The sequence below is a fragment of the Hyaena hyaena genome, unplaced genomic scaffold, assembly GCF_003009895.1.
Source record: "Hyaena hyaena isolate Hyena2069 unplaced genomic scaffold, ASM300989v1 scaffold_10, whole genome shotgun sequence".
NCBI lineage: Eukaryota > Metazoa > Chordata > Mammalia > Carnivora > Hyaenidae > Hyaena > Hyaena hyaena.
Window position 1 is genome coordinate 4,629,117 of NW_024080642.1, and position 20,547 is coordinate 4,649,663.

The 20,547-nt window shown below is 56.0% G+C and overlaps 1 protein-coding gene and 1 long non-coding RNA gene across 3 annotated transcripts; one reads left to right on the plus strand and one right to left on the minus strand.

Annotated features, from left to right (window-relative positions):
* Nucleotides 1-946: 946 nt before the first annotated feature.
* LOC120246126 lies at nt 947-2,309 on the minus strand. The gene is made up of 2 exons (XR_005531972.1): nt 2,202-2,309; nt 947-1,235 (listed from the first exon to the last, which is right to left on the minus strand). It is a non-coding gene; the product is annotated as an uncharacterized LOC120246126 (long non-coding RNA).
* Nucleotides 2,310-2,812: 503 nt separating this feature from the next.
* ANKRD13B (ankyrin repeat domain 13B) lies at nt 2,813-20,489 on the plus strand. 2 transcript variants are annotated; one of them, XM_039253418.1, is made up of 15 exons: nt 2,813-2,983; nt 13,550-13,685; nt 13,820-13,944; nt 14,031-14,076; nt 14,687-14,830; nt 14,931-15,120; nt 15,197-15,263; nt 16,301-16,382; nt 17,123-17,187; nt 17,412-17,542; nt 17,671-17,828; nt 17,963-18,115; nt 18,247-18,410; nt 18,487-18,563; nt 19,063-20,489. In XM_039253418.1, the coding sequence occupies exons 1-15, from the start codon at nt 2,870-2,872 to the stop codon at nt 19,298-19,300; spliced, it is 1,890 nt and encodes a 629-aa protein (XP_039109349.1). In that variant the 5' UTR covers nt 2,813-2,869; the 3' UTR covers nt 19,301-20,489. The 2 variants fall into 2 exon arrangements, with proteins under 2 accessions (XP_039109349.1, XP_039109358.1); XM_039253427.1 differs by lacking the exon at nt 2,813-2,983 and having other exon boundaries at nt 13,568-13,685; nt 13,828-13,944.
* The last annotated feature ends 58 nt before the right edge of the window (nt 20,490-20,547 follow it).

A 20,547-nucleotide genomic window follows, 5' to 3' on the forward strand; every position in this document is an offset into this window, starting at 1 on the left:
GGGGCAGGGTTCGGGAGTTGGTCGATTTTATCCCAGCGGTGCCAGAGCAGCAGTGACTTGTGGGTGGGCAGGCTGCTTCCCTGGGGGAGACGAGTAATGCTCATGAGTCACACCACCCGAAATACAAGCAGAGCTGCCTCCATCGCCTTTTGCTGCAGCCCAGATTGACAAGTTTGTTTGAAATCGCGATCCACGGGGTATATTTATAATCGCACCTTCAAAAAAAAATCTTTTTGCAGGCTTCCCCTCCCCCCACAGCCAGTCGCTCAGCTGGCGGGGCTTCAGCAAGCAAAGGTACCTCGCAGTGGGGGTGGGGGTCGGCGGCGGGGGGGGGGGAGCACCCCCTGCCGCCCCGTGCGGCACCCGCACCAAGGAGTCAGTCTGTGGGCTTGGTGGCCCCGGGCTGGGCGACGAAAAGGAGCGCACTGGCCGCGAGCGGTGGCCGCCCATTCACCCCCGATCGACCCCCAGCTATGGAATTTCATTTATTAAATGTCGAGGCGGCTACTGGCAGCCCCATCGCTCGGCTGTCTTTGTTTCTCTGCTGTGTGGGCGCGTCTCGAGCACGTGGCAGCTGGAGCGCGCAGACCGAAGGAAAAGCGACCTGGGTTTAGGCTAGGGCCGCCTGGCAAAAAGAGATCTCGCTGCTAAGGGAATTAAGTCCCCCGATCCAGGCTGCGCTCCCCCTCCCCCAGAGCTGTAACACTTGGCAGGAGGATGATTCACCCCACTGCCCCCTCCCGCCCACCAGCTCCATCTCTTGGTAGCCCGGGGACTAACTGAGAGTGGCCTAGGCTCGGAGGCATTCTCCGAACTTTATTCCGGAAGCCCCCAGCCCCGCCACTGCAGAGCTTCTGGGCCTGGACTAGGGATAAAAGGTTTGTAGGATTTCCCGGAGGAGATGTCGCCACCCCAGGAAGCAGGACAGTAAAAAAGAAATCTCAGACAAGGTTCTGAAAACAGTTTAATGAGGAAATGTACACGCATTCTCCGGGCCACTCCTAGGCGTCCCTCCCTGGCTCCAACCCCCTCCCCAACTCCGGCCGCGGCCACAACACTCTGCTGACCCCTCGTGGTAGAGGTGGGCAGCGGTCCGCGGCTGCCGGAGATGCCAGCTGGCTCCTCCCAGGCTGGAGAAAAGGGGCACGGCAGTCCACTCCTCCCTTATCCTTTCCCGCCTGGGCCTGGCACCGCAGGGTGTGGAGGAGGAAGGAGAGAAGACCACACAAAGAAACCTGAAAGAGGCGCGGAGAGTTTGCAAGCTTTTGCTAGCACCTCCCACACAAACACTTCTTGGATTGTTCTAACATGAGCTGGTATGGAATCCCTCATTCCTGTCCTGTTCTAGGATGGACTCAAGAAGGCGCTGTGCCTGGTCCCGCCACCTGTCTCCGTCCTCGTGGTTGAGGGCGGGATGCGCTATTTCCAGGGTAGTTACTATCCTTAGCTCACCCCAGTAGGTAGGTATTTAGAGTCTCACTTTAGAGGTGAGTGGTCTGAGAAAGAAAATTTAAGCCATTTGCTTCTGGTCAGGGGGTTACTAAGGAGAAATTCAAACTCTGGTCTAAGAGCCTAATCCCCTCTCCGTTCAGGGCCGGGCCACTGATCCGGCCACTGATCTAGATCCTTCCAGCCCTTGCAATAGGCAGCCCCAGAGGTCAATTCCATTTTTACCACAGTGTCTGCAGGGACCCTTCTGGAAAGACCTCTGTGCCCTGGGGTTGCTCGGGAAGGAGACAGTCTCTGGAATCAGTCACTTCGTCTCTTGAGGGGACCGCATTGGGTGGAGGTGGGGAGCTGCCACCTGCTGCTTTCTCTGCCCAGCCCTACTCTGGTCCTTGCTGAGGACAGCAAATGCGGGGAGGGGACCGTGCTCCCAGCCTTAGTGGTCATTCCCTTTCTAATGTCAAGTGAAAGATGGAATTTAATAACAGGTCAGGGAAGACTCCTACATAGTATTTCACGTGACAGATCCCTGGTTGCTCCAACGACCCTTGGTACAAATGCCTCGAGCCTTTCTCAGGATTCCCCCCATCAGCCACTCTTGGAATCTGGATCCCTTTTCACGTTCCACTGGGACCCAAACTCAATCCTGAAAGCCACGCTTTCCTGCGGCCCCACTGCCTGAGCAAGGCCTGTAGCCCCCCTCCCTCGCCAGCAAAAGGCAGAAGGCCGGTGGGTGGGGGTGCGCCCCAGCCTACCGGGCGTCAGGACGCTGTCTCCGTTCCGCTCGGGCCTGACACGCTCTCCTGGGATCAGGGTGTCAGAGCAGGACACTCTCCGGCCACCGCCACCCCCAGTTCCACGAGGCGGACTACATGCCCCATGATGCCGCGGGGCCGAGCTACAACAAGCTCTGCCCCGGGCACCCGGGTCCCCCTCCCATCTCCCCCGCATCCCCGCATCTCTCGCCGGCCGCTCGGGCTGCGGGCCGGGCAATGCAGCTGCGGGGAGCCGGGGGCTGCGGGCGCGCGTCCCTGCGGCGGCGTCCCCGGGGTTCGCGCCCCGTGCGCCCCCGCGCCCGCTGCGGGCGCCTGCTCCCTCCGCCGAGAGGCGTCTTTGTGTGCGGGGGTGTGGGAGGTGAGGCGCGAGTCCGCGCCGCGCCGCCGAGCGCCCGCTCGCTCCCTCCCCGGGCGGGTGGGGGCCTCTCCGCGCCGCCCGCCGCCGCCTCGCGAGGACGCCCGCGGCCCGCGCCGCCCGCACAGCGCCGGGCGCGCCGCCCCCGCCCGCCGGCGCCGCTCGCACATGCCCGAGCCGCAGCCCTGCGAGCAGGCAGCGCCGGCCCCCCGCCCCGCGGCCCCGGGCCCCGGCTCCGGCGCCGTCCCTCCTCCCCGGCCGGGCGCCGCGGCCCTGGCATGAGGAGCGGGCGATGATCCCAGCCAACGCCTCCGCCAGGAAGGGGCCCGAGGGCAAGTACCCGCTGCACTACCTCGTGTGGCACAACCGCCACCGCGAGCTGGAGAAAGAGGTCCGCGCCGGCCAGGTAAGAGCGCCGTCGGGGCGCCGCGGGGACCCCGCGGCCGGGCACGCCCGCCGGGTGTGGGGAGGGGGCGCGGCGCGGGCTGTCCCGCCTCCCCGGCGAGTTTGCAGCGCTTCTTTGTTCGCAGCCGCGGCTTTTGTGCTTGTTGACCGGGAGAGGGTGATGGGAGCGGTCCCCGCCCGCTCCCCTCCGGCTCGGCCGGCCGGCCCACACGTGTTCCGGACCCTCCCAGGTTGGGGTCGGGGACGCTGTGTCCCTCCTCGGCCGGGGCGGAGGGCTGCGGGGAGGGGCTGCCGGCTCGCTCTGTGCTCCGTGTGGAGAGAGAGTCCGCGGAGCCTCAGAGCAGCGACACCTCCCGCGCGAGTGTGCGGAGGTGGGCCAGGCCTGCGTCGGGAGGGGTCACAGGTCAAGGATCAGAGAATGGGCTGTGGCACTCTCAGGCATCTCAGCCCCACCCAGTGCCTTCTACCCTCCCGCTGAGCTCTTCGTCTCTTTGCTCCGATTGAGCAGAGCCCCGGGGTCCCGCAGACCCCAGCGCCGGCCCTGGAATGGGGAGTGGAGAGAGACCCCCTGTGGGGAAGCGCTGAAGGGCCTTGTCCAGGTGCTGAAAGGAGCTCTCTTGCCCTCCGTTGCTGGGGCCTGGCCTCTAGGCGCTCAGGAAGCTAGGGGCCCCTGGCCACAGGAAGGATTTGGGGTCCTGTACACAAAGTGGGCCCCCTGGTTCCTGCCAGTCTGTGAGAACGGGCGGGTCAGCGGCTTTAGCTGGGCACGAGCCTCCAGGAAGACCAGGGAACGGATGGGTTCTCCTGGTCATTCTTCAGGACCAAGGCAGGCACAGGTCACAGGTAGCTCCCAACTCTGCCCTTAGTCCCCAGGCCACATATGGGGTGTGGGCAGCTCACCCTCCGGGGTGGGGGAAGCATGAGCCAGAGCTGGGCCCGTTCTGCCCCGGTTTGCCTCAGGTTGAGGCCTGCAGACTTGGCCCAGATCTGAGACCCCGGGGCCATGGGAGTGGTTCGCTCAGGAGTGGTCCCCTTTGGGAATATTCCTTTGGAGGGCCACTTCCTGAGTCACAGGAAGTTCATTTTGAGGAGCTGTCTGCTTCCCAATGGACGAGTGAGATGGAGAGCAAGGTAGGGGTCAGAGAGCCTCTGAAGCCCACCACTGAGCCCGCAGAGCAGCAAAGCTTCCACCTCTGCAGAGCAGTCCTAAGAAGTGTTGGGGTGACCTGAGGCTCCAAGCTTCTGGGCTGGTTGGGGTGTCCACTTGTGTTCCATCTCTGCTTAAACAAGGACGCTCCTAGTTGCTCCTCAGACCGTGTCTCTTTTATCCATCATAAAGGACGTGGCTTGCAACCAGAGAGGCCTGGGAAAGGAAGCGTGGCCTGAGTGCTAGGTCCTGGGGGAGAGAGAAGAACAAACCAGGCACATCCTCTGCTCTCAAGGAGACCCCTTTCTGGTGCTGGGAGTGTGAGCCTGGAAGTAGAGTATGATGTGCTGGCTGCTAAGGCAATCCAGTCTCTTCTGACCCCTCTCTGTTTTCCTCCCCCGGGGGGCAAAAGAAGACAAGCTTCTGAAGGAGGTTAAGGCTGGAGGGATTTAAATCTGATGTGAGAGGAACTTCCTGATGCGGTGATTGACGATTGGTCCAGGATTGTTAGGCAGAAGGCTAGTGGCTGAATCTCCAGAAATCTCAGTTGTACTCCCTTGCCTGAGGGGTGGGTGGTTCTTTTCTTGCTGAGATTGGAGAGAGGCGAAATGCCCTGGAAGAAAAGACTCTCACCTCAGCCTCTCTGATGGATAGTACTCCAGTCAGCAGCCATCTTGCTGAAGTGAGGTTGGGGTGGGGAGCATGGGAACCCGCTGCAGGTAGGGGTGCTTTGGGGCTGCTGCGTGTGTTCCACTTTGCCCTCAGGCTGCCACAGAAACTAGGCACCAGGTTCACCAGTATCTCCAGCCTCCCATCCCTCCCAGTTCCCTGGTGTGTTTGCATCTCCCGGAAACGGACACTGCCTGCCCCGATCCAGGATAGCAGGAATATAGGGCACTGGTTGAAGTTAACCCTTGTTCAACCACAAAGGAGTCAGGCCCGTCCTCTCCTTTGCTCCAGGGATGCCAAAGAAGGGGAATGCCAATCAGCCTGCATGGGAGAGGCCCCTGGCTGTATCTCCAAACCAGGACTGACCCAGAGTGGCCCTTGCATTCAAATGTGCACTGCTCAGGGTCCCAGGAAGAGCTGAGGGTGTCCAACCCAGCCCTTTCCTGATGGGAACGGGCCTGGGGGCAGCCTCCTAACATCATAATGAAACCCCATAGACCCTAAGCATTCCATCCAGCGGGGGTTCCCTGACCTCTGGTCCTCCTGGCACCAGCTGTCACAGAAAACATCCAGGCTTTCCTCAAGCACATAGCAGCTGGGTTTCCCTGGTCTTCACTTGGCATAGCTGCCTCTTCTTCGCTCCAAGAAAGCCCCGCAGAGGGCAGCCTTGGCAATGCCGGCAGGCTGGGGAGGGGGGTGGAATGGCAGGCTTCAGGTTCATCGGCTTTGCTCAGGGCCCCCGCACCCCCACAGCTCTTCTGGGGGCCAGACGCAGGGAGTGGTGGGGAGACGGGAGATGCTCATCAAGTGTTTTGATGAAGGGAAACACCTTCATGGACCACCGCTAGCTGGCACCCAGCAGTATGATGGTTGCTGGGTGCCCTGCTTCCCTCTATGCACACACCCTGCCAGGTTGGGAGGGGGCAAGGGGCTGTAGGCCAGTGGATGTGCTAGTTTCCCCTTGGCTACCAAGGCCCTGAGGTTGGCATGGCCAGCCGAGCACAGCCCCGGTCCCTGAGTCAGAAGGCCCGGTGTTCCCTGGGAGGCAGGAGGTGGAGGTTCAGCTGTGTGCCTCCCTGTGGGAGAGCCAAGGGGGGCAGGGTTCTTTCCTGGCAACAGGCACTGGAGGGGAGGGGGCAGACTGTTCCCAAGGAAACATTTCTTTCTTCCTGGGGCTGCCTCCATCATTGTCCTCCCAGCTTTCCTCAGTTCATCCTTCTGACCCAGAGGTAGGCAAGTTGGGGCTGTGGGGGCCCTAGATGCTCAGAGGTTACCCCACCCAAGGCACCTGGTGTGTCCCAGAGCACCCCCTTCCCCTAACGTAGGCAGTCTTGGGTTTGGGCCATCACCACCTCTGGTGAGTGGGGAAGCTCAGAAGAAAGACGCACAAGCCCCAGAACCCCCAAATTGATGTGTCTGGGAAGCAGGGGAGGGGCTGCGTGGGGCAGGGTGGAGGGGGTAGGGTGGGAGGAGAGTCAGCAGGTGCTACCCTCCCCCACCCAACTCACCTTGAGGAAGCATCCCGCCTCCCTGCCCCTTGAGTGAGCTCAGGCCTACCTGGTGAGGCCCGGGGACTGGGAAGTAGTGACCACACCAGACTCTGGCCGTCCTCCTTTGGGCTGAGGGAGGCGAGAGAGCAGGGAAAGGAGATCAAGGCTGAGCATGCATGCCTCTGTGCTCTGGGCCTTTCACCTTCCTTTTCTGGCTCTATAAATTTGGTGTGTCCTTGTAAGATTTCAGCTCACAAAAGGATTCTGCTAATGCTAAACAAGTTTGAAAAACATCCTGCTAGTGCCCGTGGGTTCAAGGGGTATGCATGTGCAAATAACCTGACAGCAAACTTGGGGGTGACATCTGCAGATCCAGAGGGCAGCTGAGCATGCAGGTGCTGGCACACTTAGGGGAGCATGTGGACCCTGAGCGTGCGGGCAAAAGGAGTGGATTGTTGTGGCTTCCTCTGGTACCTGTTCACGTGTGCGTGTGTGTCTAGGTGTGTGCCAGAGTGGAAGCAGGGAGACTCTCTGCCCAGGGAGCTCAGCCCCTGAGCTGGAAAGACCCCTGCTTTGGACTCTTGCTGAGGCCTGCTGGGGTGCAGAGTTTCATTCTCTTGGTGGTGAGAGCTGGGTGTTAGGTTTCACGGGAAACCTTTTCATTCCAGCAATTAAATAGCTGCAGGCCTTTGCTAGGAAATTAATGAATTCTTCCACCTGGGCCTGGGGCAAGGCGCCACTTTCACTGCAGGCCCTGCTTTGAGCAGGTGGGGGGAGTTTCTTCGGGGGTTGACTAGGTGTTTTTGGAGGCTTCCGTTGGCCCTGGAAAACAGCAGGGCCCTGGGGACCCTGGGGAGAGCTCCCAAGGAGTGGAGGTGGGGAGGGGCAGCCGGGCCCAGCTAGCAGCGCCAGCCTCTCTCTGGGACCTGGAGGTGAGGCACCTGAGGGGGAGGGTGACAGGCAGCATCTGGAGCTCTGGGGCTGGGCCGGGTGCCCTGTCAGTTCCCCAGGGCCTTGTTAGTAGCAGTGGCAGTAGTTGCATCTGGGGCCGGGCTGGTGGGACACACAGACGGTTAGGCTGCTGCCCTGTGGAAAGGCTCCTGACTTCCCAGGCTCAGGGTCTGTGGATCCTCCACTCCCATCCCTGGACTCAGGCCCCCACTTAGGCTGGACGCCAAGGGGCTCAGCCCATCCCATAATAGATAAAGCAGTAAAGAATGCCATCCGTGTTGTAGGAGAGCCAGTGTAGATCAGCGTAAGATGGGGTGGGGGGGTGGGGTGCTTGGATCTCTAAGCCACAGCTCAGAAGGCCACGTGGGCTAGGTATGCCCTTTTTTTTTTTTGAGTCTCCTAATATATTGAAAAATGAAGAAATGGAGGCGCCTGGCTGGCTTAGTCATTAGAGCATGTGACTCTTAATCTCAGGGTCGCGAGTTCAAGCCCCATGTTGGGAATGGAGCCTACTTAAATTAAAAATAAAGAACAAAGAAATGCCAGCACAAGGTTATTAAATACATATACATTACTTAAATTATTCAAAATGTTTTGTTTCTGACAAAGGAGTTCATACTCGTGTTTTAAAAAATATTTAGCTGTTGCTAGAAGGCTTGTGATAAAAAGCAGGAGTCCTCACTCCCTGCCCCCTGCCCCCCATTCCCTGGAGGTGACCACTTTGAACTCTAGGCTGTTCTGTTATTTACCTCCATGATTGCAAACAATATACACCTACAACTATCAGGTTTATATCATATTGCCATCCCCTCCCCAGATCCCTTAAATATGGTCAGTTATGCATCGGCTGGACAAATATTTATTAAGCACCAGTTACGTGCCAGGCACTGTCTAGGGACTGGGGATGTAGCATTGAACAAAACACAGGGACCCTCCCTTTGTGGGCCTTACAGTCTAGGTGAGGGAGACAACAAACAAATGAACAAGCAGTTTAATGTTGGAAGAGAACTAAAGCGGGATCAGGGGCAACAGATAGATAAATAGCATGTGTCATTTAAGATGGGTTGTAAGGGCCTTTCTAAGGAGGTGACATTTGAGCAGCCACCTGAATGAGATGAGGGAGAAAGCACTGTGGTTGCCTAGTATCGGGCAGAGTGGAGTTTGGAGGAGAGGTGGGTGAGCACATGAGTTCAAGGAGACGTCCAGAGCTGTGGTTTCTATTCTAAATGGGATGGGAGGCCTTGGGGAAGTTTTGAGCTAAAGGGATATTTCACGGGATGATGGAGGCTGCAGTGGGTCAAGTCGAGAATAGACCTAAGAAGCCAAGAGATGAGTGAAGAGACCAATGAGGGGCCCACCAGGCCACCAGGTGAGATAGGATGGCTCCCACCAGGATGGTAGCCTGAAGGTGATGAAAACAGAGAAGAGTCTGGATCTGTTTTGAAGGTAGAGCCCATAAGGTCAGATCTTGCTGATGGATTTGATATGGAAGGTGAGAGAAAAGGAAGAGATAGAGACAGTTACAAAGTTGTGGGTTTTGTTTGTTTTTCTTTTTTACCTGGGCGCCTGACTGGCTCAGTCAGAGCATTCGACTCTTGATCTTGGGGCTGTGAGTCTGAGCCCCACATTGGGGGTAGAGATTACCTAAAATAAAGACATAACTTAAAATAAAGTTTTATCTTATTATTATTATTATTTTTACCAAAAGAGGGAGTGAACTAAGGTAATGTGTCCTACGAGGGGAGAATTGGGGCAGGTGCAGCTGTCCAGGAATGGCTGGAGTGAAGAAGGCAAGGGAAAGACCAGAAGTCATGGGAAGTCAGGCTGTCCGTTTTTGTTTCATGAATTCAGTTATCTTTTCATATATTTCTGAGGATATAAATTACTGTTCCCCTCTCCCTCCCAAAAAGCGTTCTTGTATTTCCTGCATTGACAGTGTATCCTCTAGGTTTTTAGCATCTATTTGCATGTTTTGGTCTCTTTCGTGTTGGCAGCTTTCCTCAAATGTCCAGGCCCCCTTGGCTGCTGGGGCATATTTAAGAATGTGGGTGTGGAGCTCACTGGTGCATGGGTGGCACTACTGTCAAACAGTTGGGTGCAAGCTGGCCTGCTTATTGGAGGGTCCCCACACGTCCATACCTAGAGGTCTTCGGTGCCTCTAGTTTCTCCAAGGAAGAATTGTCCAGTCTCCTGTTAGGGATGGGATGGGGCAGTCGCGTGTACTGTCAGGCTCTCAGTGGTTCGGGACCTGAGGCAGGAAGGGACTGGGCTTTCACTGTACACTAGTTTTCAGCCTGACCTCATCCTCAGACCAGTGTCCCCAAGTCCAGTGCATCTCAGGCTGTTTGTACGGAGAATAAATTCCTGACATCCTGTGGAGGGGAAGGGGGACATCTCCCAGCTTTACAAGATTGGCGAGGGGCCAGGAGGGGTTCTGAATTTTAACCAGACCCCCCCGGTGAGCCTCAGTCATACCTCTGCCATTCCCACTGCCTTTGTGTTCTGGACATTTCAAGGGTGGTCTGGCTTGACGCTCACTGGGGTTCCCCTATGTGAGTGCTTGGGTTCTAGTACCCTTGCTCTGCTGAGTCAGCTGTAATGCCCCAGCCGCTTTCCACGTTCTGAAGATGTGGTAACATTTCTCATCTGCTAGCCTCTTGTCTCTTTACCCTTGTGGGTTTTAAATGTTTTACTGACATTCTTATACTTACTCACAAATTTTCCTTTTGGGGCACTCTTCATTCCTTTGTACAGATCTAAGTTTCCATCGGTTAACATTTTCCTTCTACTTGAATAGCTTCCTTTAACATTTCTTGCATGTCTTCTTGGTGATAAATTCTCTTAGTTTTTTTTGTTTGTCCACAACCGTCCTCATTTCCCCTTCATTTTTGAAGGATATTTTTTCACAGGACAGAGACTTCTAGGTCAAATTCTAGGTCAACATTTCCTGTGTCCCCCACTCCCCAAGCACTTTAAACATTTCATTCTATTGTTTTCTAGCTTGCATGGTTTCTGTTGCCAAGTATGCAGTATTTCTTGTTCTTCTAAACATAGTATGTCTCATTTCTCAAAATGATTTTATTATTTTTCTTTAAGATTTATTTATTTTTGAGAGAGTGAGAAAGAGAGAGAGAGAGAGAGCACGCACAAGTAGGGGAGGGGCAGAGAGATGGGACAGAAGATCCAAAATGGGCTCCACACTGACAGCAGTGAGCTCGATATGGGGCTCGAACCCACGAGTGGTAAGATCATGACCTGAGCTGAAGTCAGACGCTCAACCAACTGAGCCACCCAGGCACCCCTCAAAATGATTTTAAGATTTTCTTATCACTAGCTTTCAGCACTTGATTATGATGGGCCTTGGTGTAGTTTTCTTAGTGTTTGTCTTGCTTGGGATTCATTGAGTTTCTTGATTCTGTGGGTTTATCGTTGTGTTAGTTTGTGCAGAAAATACCACAGACTGGGTAATTTTATTCTCTCATTCTTTTGAAGTTTGAAAGCCCAAACTCAAGGAGTCAGCAGGGCTCCATGCCTTCCAGAGGCTTCAGGGGAGAATCCTTCCTTGCCTCTTCCAGCCTCTGGTATCTCCAGGCAGTTTTTTTTTTTTTTTTCTTTTTGTTCTCCAGGCATTTCTTGGCTTGTGGCTGCATAACTCCGGTCTCTGCCTCTTCTTTACATGGAATGTCTCCTCTCTCCACGGATCTCTCCTTTGTATGTCTTACAAAGGCAGGTCATTGGATTTAGTTAGGGCCCACTTACATAATCCAGGCTGATCTCATCTTGAGATCCTTACCTTAATTTCACTCACAAAGACCCATGTTCCAAAGAAGGTCACATTCACAGGCTCTGGGGGTTAGAGTATAGACATATATTTTGGGGGGACACGACCATTCAACTCCCTACAGTAGCTCTTTTTAAAACAACACATTTGGAAAAATTTTAGCTGTTATCTCTTTAAAGGTCTCATTTCTCCCACTTTCTTATCCTAGCCTCTGGGACTCCAATTACATATATGTTAGAATGCCTTATACTGTCTCACATATTGTTGAGACTCTTTGAATGTTTTTCAGACTTTTTCCCCCTTCTGTGTTCCACTTCTGTTCTCTGTGCTATAGTTCTATTGTTATGTCTTCAAGCTCACTGATTTTTTTTAATTCTTTTTAAAAACTTTTTAAAAAATGTTTATTTATTTTTGAGAGAGAGAGAGAGCAAGGGAAAGGCAGAGAGAGAGGAAGACATAGAATCCAAAGCAAGCTCCAGGCTCCAAGCTGTCAGCACAGAGCCCAATTTGGGGCTTGAACTCACTAACCAGGAGATCATGACCTGAGCTGAAGTCAGACATTTAACCGACTGAGCCACCCAGGTGCCCCTATGGTGTCTGATCTATTTTTTTCTTAAACTTGTTTTAACATTTTACTTAGTTTTGAGAGACAGTGTCAGCAGGGGAGGGGCAGAGGGAGAGGGAGACCCAGACTTTGAAGCAGGCTCTAGGCTCTGAGCTGTCAGCACAGAGCCCGACGTGGGGCTCAAACCCATGAACAGTGAGGTCATGACCTGAGCCGAAGTCTGATGCTCAAGTGACCGAGCCACCCAGGTGCCCTGTCTAACCTATTCTAAATTACATTCTATGAATTTTTCATTTCAGATATTGTACATATCTCTCATTTCTTTCCCCATGAACATTGTGTTCATGTTTTTCTTTCAACTCTTGAGCACATTGAACCATTCATCATCTTTATCGTTTCTGACTGGGTGTCTGTTAAATGATTTTTCTCCTCATTATGGGTCATATTTTCCTACTTCTTTGCATGTCTGATATTTTTTTTCTAGTAATTTGTAACTGGATGTTAAGTACTGCAAACATTGTAATGTTAAGCATCTGGATTTTATTGTCTTCCTTTAAAGAGTGTAAGGCTTCATTCTCACAGACTGAGTTAAGTTACTTGTACATCAGTTTGATCTCTTTGAGGTTATTTTTAATCTTTATTAGGGTTTAGGTGAGCCTTTTCTCTAGGGATAGGTTAGCCCTACTATGAAGGCATCACCATTCTTGGGTCTCTGTTGAATATCCTGTGCAAATAACAAAGACGTTCTAGAACCTTCTATTCTAGCTGGTTGGAGTTTGAATGTCCCCCTGCCCTGAGACATGAGTGCTGGAAATTTACCAGCTTATTGCTCCTCTTCTGTCTAGTATTGCTGAGTTTCACTCTACATAGGTGAGGTTGGGTATTCCACAAAGACTCAGAGGAATCCCATGCAGATTTCTGGAGCCCTTTGTTTGCATAGCTCATTCCTTCCTGGAACTCGGTCTTGGAACTTCTTGCTACTTCAGCCTCCCTGAACTCTCTCTGTTTCCTCAACTCCTCAGCAAGACTATGATGCTCTGCTAGGGATTCCTCTCCCTGCATTGCTGTCTGGAATATTCCTCCAGGTAGAAATCTAGGCAATCAGAGCCTACCTTGTTTGTTTCTCTTACTTCAGGGATCACGGTCCTGGACTGCTTGTTGCCTAATCACTGAAAACAATTATTTTGTGTATTTTTGAAGCAGCTTTATGTGTCTATGATGGGAGGGTGGTGTCAGCTGTCTCACTATAGTTGTAATAGAAGCCCTTTTCTCGCATTTTAATCAAGTTTGGGGAAGGAGAAGAGGAGTTTCATCCATGTGGTCAGCTCACTGTATTTAGCTAGAGGTCTTAGACTCCTGAAATGTATTTAAATATTTAAGTTTAACAAACATGCTTTTATCACACAACAAAAATCTCGTGCAATATAATCAGGCTAGTCACAAAACAATAATAGGATTTGTATTTTTAAAAAAGTATTAATACATAGTGTCCCACATATAAAGGACATTTCTTTCATTCCTATCAATGTATTACAGCAGCTCTTTGTTAAACCTCACTCAGTGATCATGTCAGTCATCTGAATTGATAGCCCTTCCTGAAAGTGTGGTCTTGGGCCTGTAGGATAAGCCTAGTTTCAAGTGCCCTCCTTGGCTAACAGCCTCTCTTGACCACCCTTCAGCCCTGGGCTTATTCTCTATGGGCAGCCCACTGGGCCTTGGAAGAGTGAACCCAGTCAGGGGACAGGAAAGGAGGAAAGTCCCTCCTTTCTCAGGGCTACTTCCTGCCCTGTCCTGCAAGCCTCTTTTCACCCACCTGACCCCAGCTCATTGTGTCTGTCTTTTCCATTGCCCCGTGAGGTGGGCAAGACAGGGTGGCCAGGTGGTTGCTGCCTCCCTAGAGGCTGTTGGGTTCAGATGGGCTGCCTCAGAAGTGACCAGGGATACGTCTTCACCTCCTTCTCCAGGTGGACATCGAGCAGCTGGATCCCCGTGGGCGGACCCCCCTGCACCTGGCCACCACACTGGGACACCTCGAGTGTGCCCGTGTGCTCCTGGCGCACGGCGCAGATGTGGGCAGGGAGAATCGCAGCGGCTGGACAGGTGGGCACCCCTGCTCGCCCCAGCCCCACAGCCACAGCGTCATATCCTCACCCTTGGTTAGTGGAGGGGGGGCGCCAGGCAGGGACCTGCCCTGTGACTTTGCGTCTCTCCCTCCCGCCCCACCCCCCTGCCAGTGCTTCAGGAGGCTGTGAGTACCCGGGACCTGGAGCTAGTGCAGCTGGTGCTGCGGTACCGGGACTACCAGCGGGTGGTGAAACGGTTGGCGGGCATCCCCGTACTCCTGGAGAAGCTGCGCAAGGTGAGGGCCAGCCTCTCAGCCTCCGCACCATGCCCTTGAACCCTGTCTCTAGCACAGGCCTAGCTATTCTCTTTTTCACCCTCCAGGCCCAGGACTTCTACGTGGAGATGAAATGGGAGTTCACTAGCTGGGGTAAGGGGGCCGGAGGGGGCCTCTCTGGCCATTCTCCCACATAGCGCTTCTGCACCTGCTGCCCCCCTGCCTGGAGCTCTATTGCCACAGCCCTTCCGGTGGCTCCTCCTCATCTTTTAGTTCCCACCTCAGTGCCACCTCCTTGGCTAGGCTTTTCCACACTGCCTCAGACACTGTCTTGATTCCATTATAATTATTTCCTTTACTTTGTAATGATTCGCTCATTTGTTTGTTACTTGTCACCCGTTGCGAGAAGGTAAGCTCCAAGAGGGCATGTCCAGTGTTGTATCCTCATTGACTAGAACAGTGCCTGGTACGCAGTAGGGATTTAATAAATATTTGTTGGGAGATTGGATGGAAGATTGAGTGAGTGAATTAACAAATGGTGGCTACTAGGGACTCGATAGCAGCTGAGATGTGCCCATCTCTGACTTCAGGTTGCTTCCATCTGAGTGACTGGTCGCCATTCACGAGGGGGGAGTTTGGAGAGGGGCTGGTTCTGCTATCCTTTCCCAGCCACACCACTGACCCTGACCCCTATGCCCTGAGGTAGCCCAGGTTGGGTGGACCAGGCAAATTGAAGCCACTTCTGACCTTTTCTTCCACCTAGTGCCCTTGGTGTCCAAGATCTGCCCTAGTGACACCTACAAAGTGTGGAAGAGTGGACAAAACCTGCGGGTAGATACCACGCTCTTGGGCTTTGACCACATGACATGGCAGCGAGGGAACCGCAGCTTCGTCTTCAGGGGCCAAGGTCAGGCAGGGCAGGAGGTGGGGCAAGCTGGGAAGGCCGGGGACAGCCCCACGCCACCCCTGACCCACCCCCCCCCCCCGTGCTATTTTGTGGCTGGCAGACACAAGCGCTGTGGTCATGGAGATCGACCATGACCGCCGGGTGGTGTACACGGAGACTCTGGCACTGGCTGGGCAGGACCGTGAGCTGCTGCTGGCTGCTGCCCAGCCCACCGAGGAGCAGGTGCTGAGCCGGCTCACCGCACCCGTCGTCACCACGCAGCTCGACACCAAGAACATCTCCTTTGAGAGGTGAGTGGGCGCAGCCCTCGTAGCCTAGAGCCAGGCTGCTGGGGTGTTCCTCACCTGGCCCACTCTGCTTCCCCAGGAACAAGACTGGCATCCTGGGCTGGCGCAGCGAGAAGACAGAGATGGTGAATGGGTATGAAGCCAAGGTGAGGCCGCAGCTCCCTGGTGCCAGAACCTGCCAGACTCTTGCCTGCAGCGCCCTGGGAAGAGGGTTCCTGACCACTCTTTCTCAGCCTTGGAGGTGCAGAGGCAGTGCAGCTAGGAGGGAAGGGCGCTAGACTAAGAGGCAACTGATGAGAATGGCCCGAGTTTATCGAGTACTTACTCTACTCGTGTTCGAGGCTCTGTTCTGATGTTTTGTGTGTGTGTGTGTGTGTGTGTGTGTGAGAGAGAGAGAGAGAGAGAGAGAGAGTATGCATGTACACACACATGCACACAATACTCATTTAATCCCAATACCCTTTCTGGGTGGGGGCTATTACTATTCCCATTTTATAGATGTTTATTGAGCCTTTTCAACAGGAGCCCTCTGTGGGGTAGGGTATTGGCCCATTCTCCGAGGAGGAAGCAGGCTTGGAGTGGTTCCATGACCTGTACAGGGTCACCCGGCTACAGGTGACAAAGCCAAGGTGTAGACCTTGGCTGCCTGACAAAGCCAGGCCTTTACCCTTAAGAATACTGTGTTGGTTACGCTGGGACCCCTACCTCACCCTTGTGGGGCCACGTGGGACAGCCGGTGAGGGAAGGACTAACAAATACTGCCAGGCTCTGCACTGTGTCCTCCTGGAAGCCTTCCCTGGCCCTGCAGGCTGCATTGCGGCCTTTGCTTTTCGTTCCCATAGCCCTGTGCTCCCTCCACTGGAGCGTGAATCACACTATAACTGCCCGTTTCCTCATCTCTTCAAATGGTGTGTAAGCCTCCCAACGATGGGGATTGTCTGTAGTAGTGCTCGTTCACCACTGTATCCCTGATGCCTGCCTCAGTGCCTGGCACATGTTTGTTGAATGAATAACAGAATGGATGAATGACTTCAGAGATTTACAAAGGCTGGGAGACGGGAGCAAAGAGCCACCCCCCCATCCCACAATGGACCCTTCGTTGCAGGAAGTGTTCATAAGGCCCTTGGGGGCTGGGGATATGGTACCAGAATTGTCTTTGAGCCCTTTCCTCATCTGTCGCCAGGTATATGGGGCATCCAATGTGGAGCTCATCACCCGGACACGGACAGAGCATCTTTCAGAACAGCACAAGGGCAAGGTCAAAGGTAATGAAGCAGAGGTGGAATGGGAGAGGGGCGGAAGGGCGGCGGAAGGAAGCGGCTCCCACTTGAATGCCTCCATCAGCATTCCCTGTGACATCCCAGCAAAAGCCAGGATAGTTTATTCACGCAAACAGGTTTCAATTCAAGTGCCAAGTGCTAATAATTGGGAGTGACTATCTGGAGTGCAGCTAGGAAGAGTCTAAGGCAACATCTGGGCTCAGTGGGAAGGACTACAACTGGTAACTGATGTCTGCCTTGGACATGGGAGTGGACATGTCACCTATGCTATTTATCGGCCATTCCAGACTGTAAGCAGAACGTCAGGGGGCCTGTCACTGATTCTCTGGGCACTGGTTAGTCAACCTAAGGTAGAAAGACCATTCCTACCTCACAGGGGAACAAAATAAGGTAATTAAGATGGAAGTGCCTGAAGGAACACACACACACACACGTGTCCCCTAAAACTGCTCGCCAAAGGCACGTATTTTTTGCCAGTGTCACCAGCCCAGACACTTGGAAGTTTCTCCTGAGCCCCAGGCCTCCTTTTATTTCCGCTGTGCTTGTAGTGTTCCTTGCCCCTGGCCTTTGGAGTGAGTCCTCAGGCACCTTCTCAGATGAAGGTGCCTGAGAGTTTGGTGTGGGTGAGTAATCCTCCCTACCTGCCAGAGACCAGCCTCCTTAGGTTGCGGGTGCTGTCAATTCTGAGGGTTGCAGTGTCCTCTGAGATGCCACATTTCTTGTAGGCTGTAAGACACCTCTGCAGTCCTTCCTGGGAATTGCTGAGCAGCATGGGGGCCCCCAAAATGGGGTGAGTGTGTGCCAGGGGTGCCCTTGTGTGGAAGGGTGTGGATGTGGCTCAGGAGGCCTGGGAGGCGTCCTGCCTAGCATGGCCTGTGTGGAACTACTTTCCACAATGCGCGAGGCCGTGCCAGCTCCACAGTGGCAGGGGGGATAGCTCTGGGGCCCGTGATACCAAATGGCTGGCCTGGCATCAGAGACTGAGGCTCATGGGCACCTCCTCATGTGGTACAGACCCTGATCACTCAGACTCTGAGCCAAGCCAACCCCACTGCCATCACTGCAGAAGAATACTTCAACCCCAACTTTGAGCTTGGCAACCGGGACATGGGCCGCCCCATGGAACTGACCACCAAGACACAGAAGTGAGGCCCCCTGCTGGTGCTGGGGAGGGGCGGGGAGGGTAGGGCAGGGCTGGGTGAGGTCTCCAGAATGTACTGAGAGGCCATGGCTTCTACTGTGTCCCTCACCCCTTGGGATCTGTGGGGGGCAGGTTCAAGGCCAAGCTGTGGCTGTGTGAGGAGCATCCCCTGTCACTGTGTGAGCAGGTGGCCCCCATCATTGACCTCATGGCTGTCAGCAATGCGCTTTTCGCCAAGCTCCGGGATTTCATTACCCTGCGCCTGCCCCCTGGTTTTCCTGTCAAGATTGGTGAGACCCCACCCCCATTTCCCTTCAGCCGCTGTGTATGGGGGGGAGGGGGAGGGCTTCGAAGAGGTAAAGATTGGGGGTGCCTAAGGTGTGAGAAGGTGGGCGGTGGCACCTGACCGTTGCTTCATCCTCAGAAATCCCAATCTTCCACATCCTCAACGCTCGCATCACCTTCGGGAACCTCAATGGCTGTGACGAGCCAGTGCCATCGGTGCGAGGCAGCCCCAGCAGCGAGACCCCTTCCCCAGGCAGCGATTCCTCCAGCGTCAGCAGCTCCAGTTCCGCGAGTGAGACCCGCCCCCGCCGCGCGCCCCGCCCTCACGTCCGCCCCGCCCCGCCCCGCCCTTGCCCGCACTCTTGCCGGGCGGGGGCCGGGAGGGCGGGTCCCCTGCTCTGACGCCCTGCCTGGCGCCCTCAGCCTCCTGCCGCGGCTGCGAGATCTCCCCCGCGTTGTTCGAGGCTCCGCGCGGCTACAGTGTGCTGGGCGGCCAGCGAGAGGCGGCCACCCGCGATGACGACGATGACCTGCTGCAGTTCGCCATCCAGCAGAGCCTGCTTGAGGCGGGCAGTGAGTATGACCAGGTGCGTCCCTGCCGCTGCGCCGCCCTGCCGGCCTGCGGCGCCACCCTGGCTGACTGGCCCACGTCCCTCCCTCCAGGTCACTATCTGGGAAGCGCTAACCAACAGCAAACCCGGCACTCACCCCATGTCCTACGAAACTCGCCGACAGGACAGGTCAGTGCCCGCCAGCCCTGACCTGCCCTCCCTCCCCGGAGACAACTCTTAGTGCCCTGTCCCAGCGGGTGAGGATACTGCTGGCTGGGCAGCTAGCTCATCTTGGCCCCAGGACACCATGGTGCCCTCTGTTGGGCCCCTGCTGGTATCCGGAAGGCTTCTACCCCCACCCTTTCCTCACTCTGAGCAGTACGGGGAGCAAGGGGACAGGCCTCAAAGGCCTTCAGACCCTTACCAGGCAGGATGTCGGGGCTAGGGTTGTAGAAGAGGCATGCCCTTGCGCTGGTCCACCGTCAGCTGGGAGCATGGGCCTTGTAGGGGCTGAGATTTGTCACACCTGGGTGGGAGCCAGCGCGGTGTGATGCAGGATTCGTCGCTCCCACTGGCGGGCCGCGAGCCCTACTCAGTCCGGGGGGCCTCCACGCTGTCTCCTGGCCCCGCTTACGGGCAGGTGGGCAGGTGCGCTCCGGAGCCCTCGACGTATCTTACCCGCCCCCAGGAGCGCCCCGCCCACGCCGCAGCGCCAGCCTGCGCCCCCAGCGGCCCTGGCGTCGGTGCCCAGCCCGCGGCCCAGCCCGCGCCCGGGCCCGGGCGGCCATGTGTTCCGGAGCTACGACGAGCAGCTGCGGCTGGCCATGGAGCTGTCGGCGCAGGAGCAGGAGGAGCGGCGGCGGCGCGCGCGCCTGGAGGAGGAGGAGCTGGAGCGCATCCTGCGGCTCTCACTCACGGAGCAGTAGCGCCCACTGCCGGGCCCCTTGGCCACGCCCCGCGTGACCCGCCCCGCCCCGGAGCGAGACTCGCTCAGGCCCGCGCGCCCGCCGGGCCGCCGCCGGAGACTGCAGCCGCAGCCCGGGGTGGGGGGGGCGGAGAGGCGCGTAGGCACCAGGCGGGGCGGGGTTCGGCGGGACCGCGGGGTACCTGTCCCGGCCACGGCCCCGGAGGCAGCTCGCACGGCCCGATCCCCCTGCTTTGCTGTATCCTGACGCCCATCACTCTGTCCTGGGCTCAGAATTGTCCGAGGGGGCCGGGCCGTCCTGAGGGGGAGCCGGTTCCTTAGAGGAGCACCGTCCCCATCCCTTGCTCCTTCTGGCCGGTCCTCCTTTTCTGCTCACAGAACCCACTGTAGGACACTGTCCGTGAAGCCTTTGCATCTCCGCTCTTCACCCCTGGGGGGCAGCTGAGCTCCCCACGTGCTGTGCTGCTTTGTCCCAGACACAAACCAGCACGTCAAGGGCCCAGCTCCTCCGCCACCCCGGCATTTCAGCGTCAAGTGCACTTAGCGGGGTGCCCGGCTTCCCCAGTCCCCTCCCCCACACCCCTCCCGGGTCTCAGGGTGGTCCCAGTTTCTCCTAGGGCGGCCAGAGGTTGGAGTCCCCATCCCCAAGGCGCGCTTTTTGTGATCAGGGAGGGTGCCCAAAGTGGCCCCCCGGCCTGGGCAAGGCCTGGTTCCTTCATGATGTCTTGGCAAATGGGGGGCATATTTGGGCTGGGGGCAAGCACTAGAGCCTGTCCCCCAGCCCCGCTTATGGGCAGGTGCACCCCGGAGCCCTCTTACCGGTCAGGGCCCTGGCACTACCACCCACCCCTTCCCACCAGCTGCTGCTAGCCCTCTGTGGTCGTGTGTCCCACCTGCCCCCACCCAGGGGCTGACTCTCAAACCCTTCATCCAATGGTGCTAACCCCCGGCTCTCCCCTGCCCCACCCCACCCACCCAGAGAAGCACAGACCCCGCTAGGGGCAGGGGCCCACCGCACACCCTTGTCCGCCTTCTCAGGCTGGCCTTCTGGCTCAGCCAGTGAGGCTCAGTAGGGACACAAAAGGGATGGAAGAAAAGAACAAAGAGAAACTGTTCCTCTCACCTCCTTCCCTGATGCCAGGGGCACCAGACTGACTCTGAGGCACAAATAAAAGAGGCTTCAAACCCGAGGCTTTTCCTAGCTGGCTTTACTAGGGAAGAACGCCCACCTACGGGTTGGGGATTCTT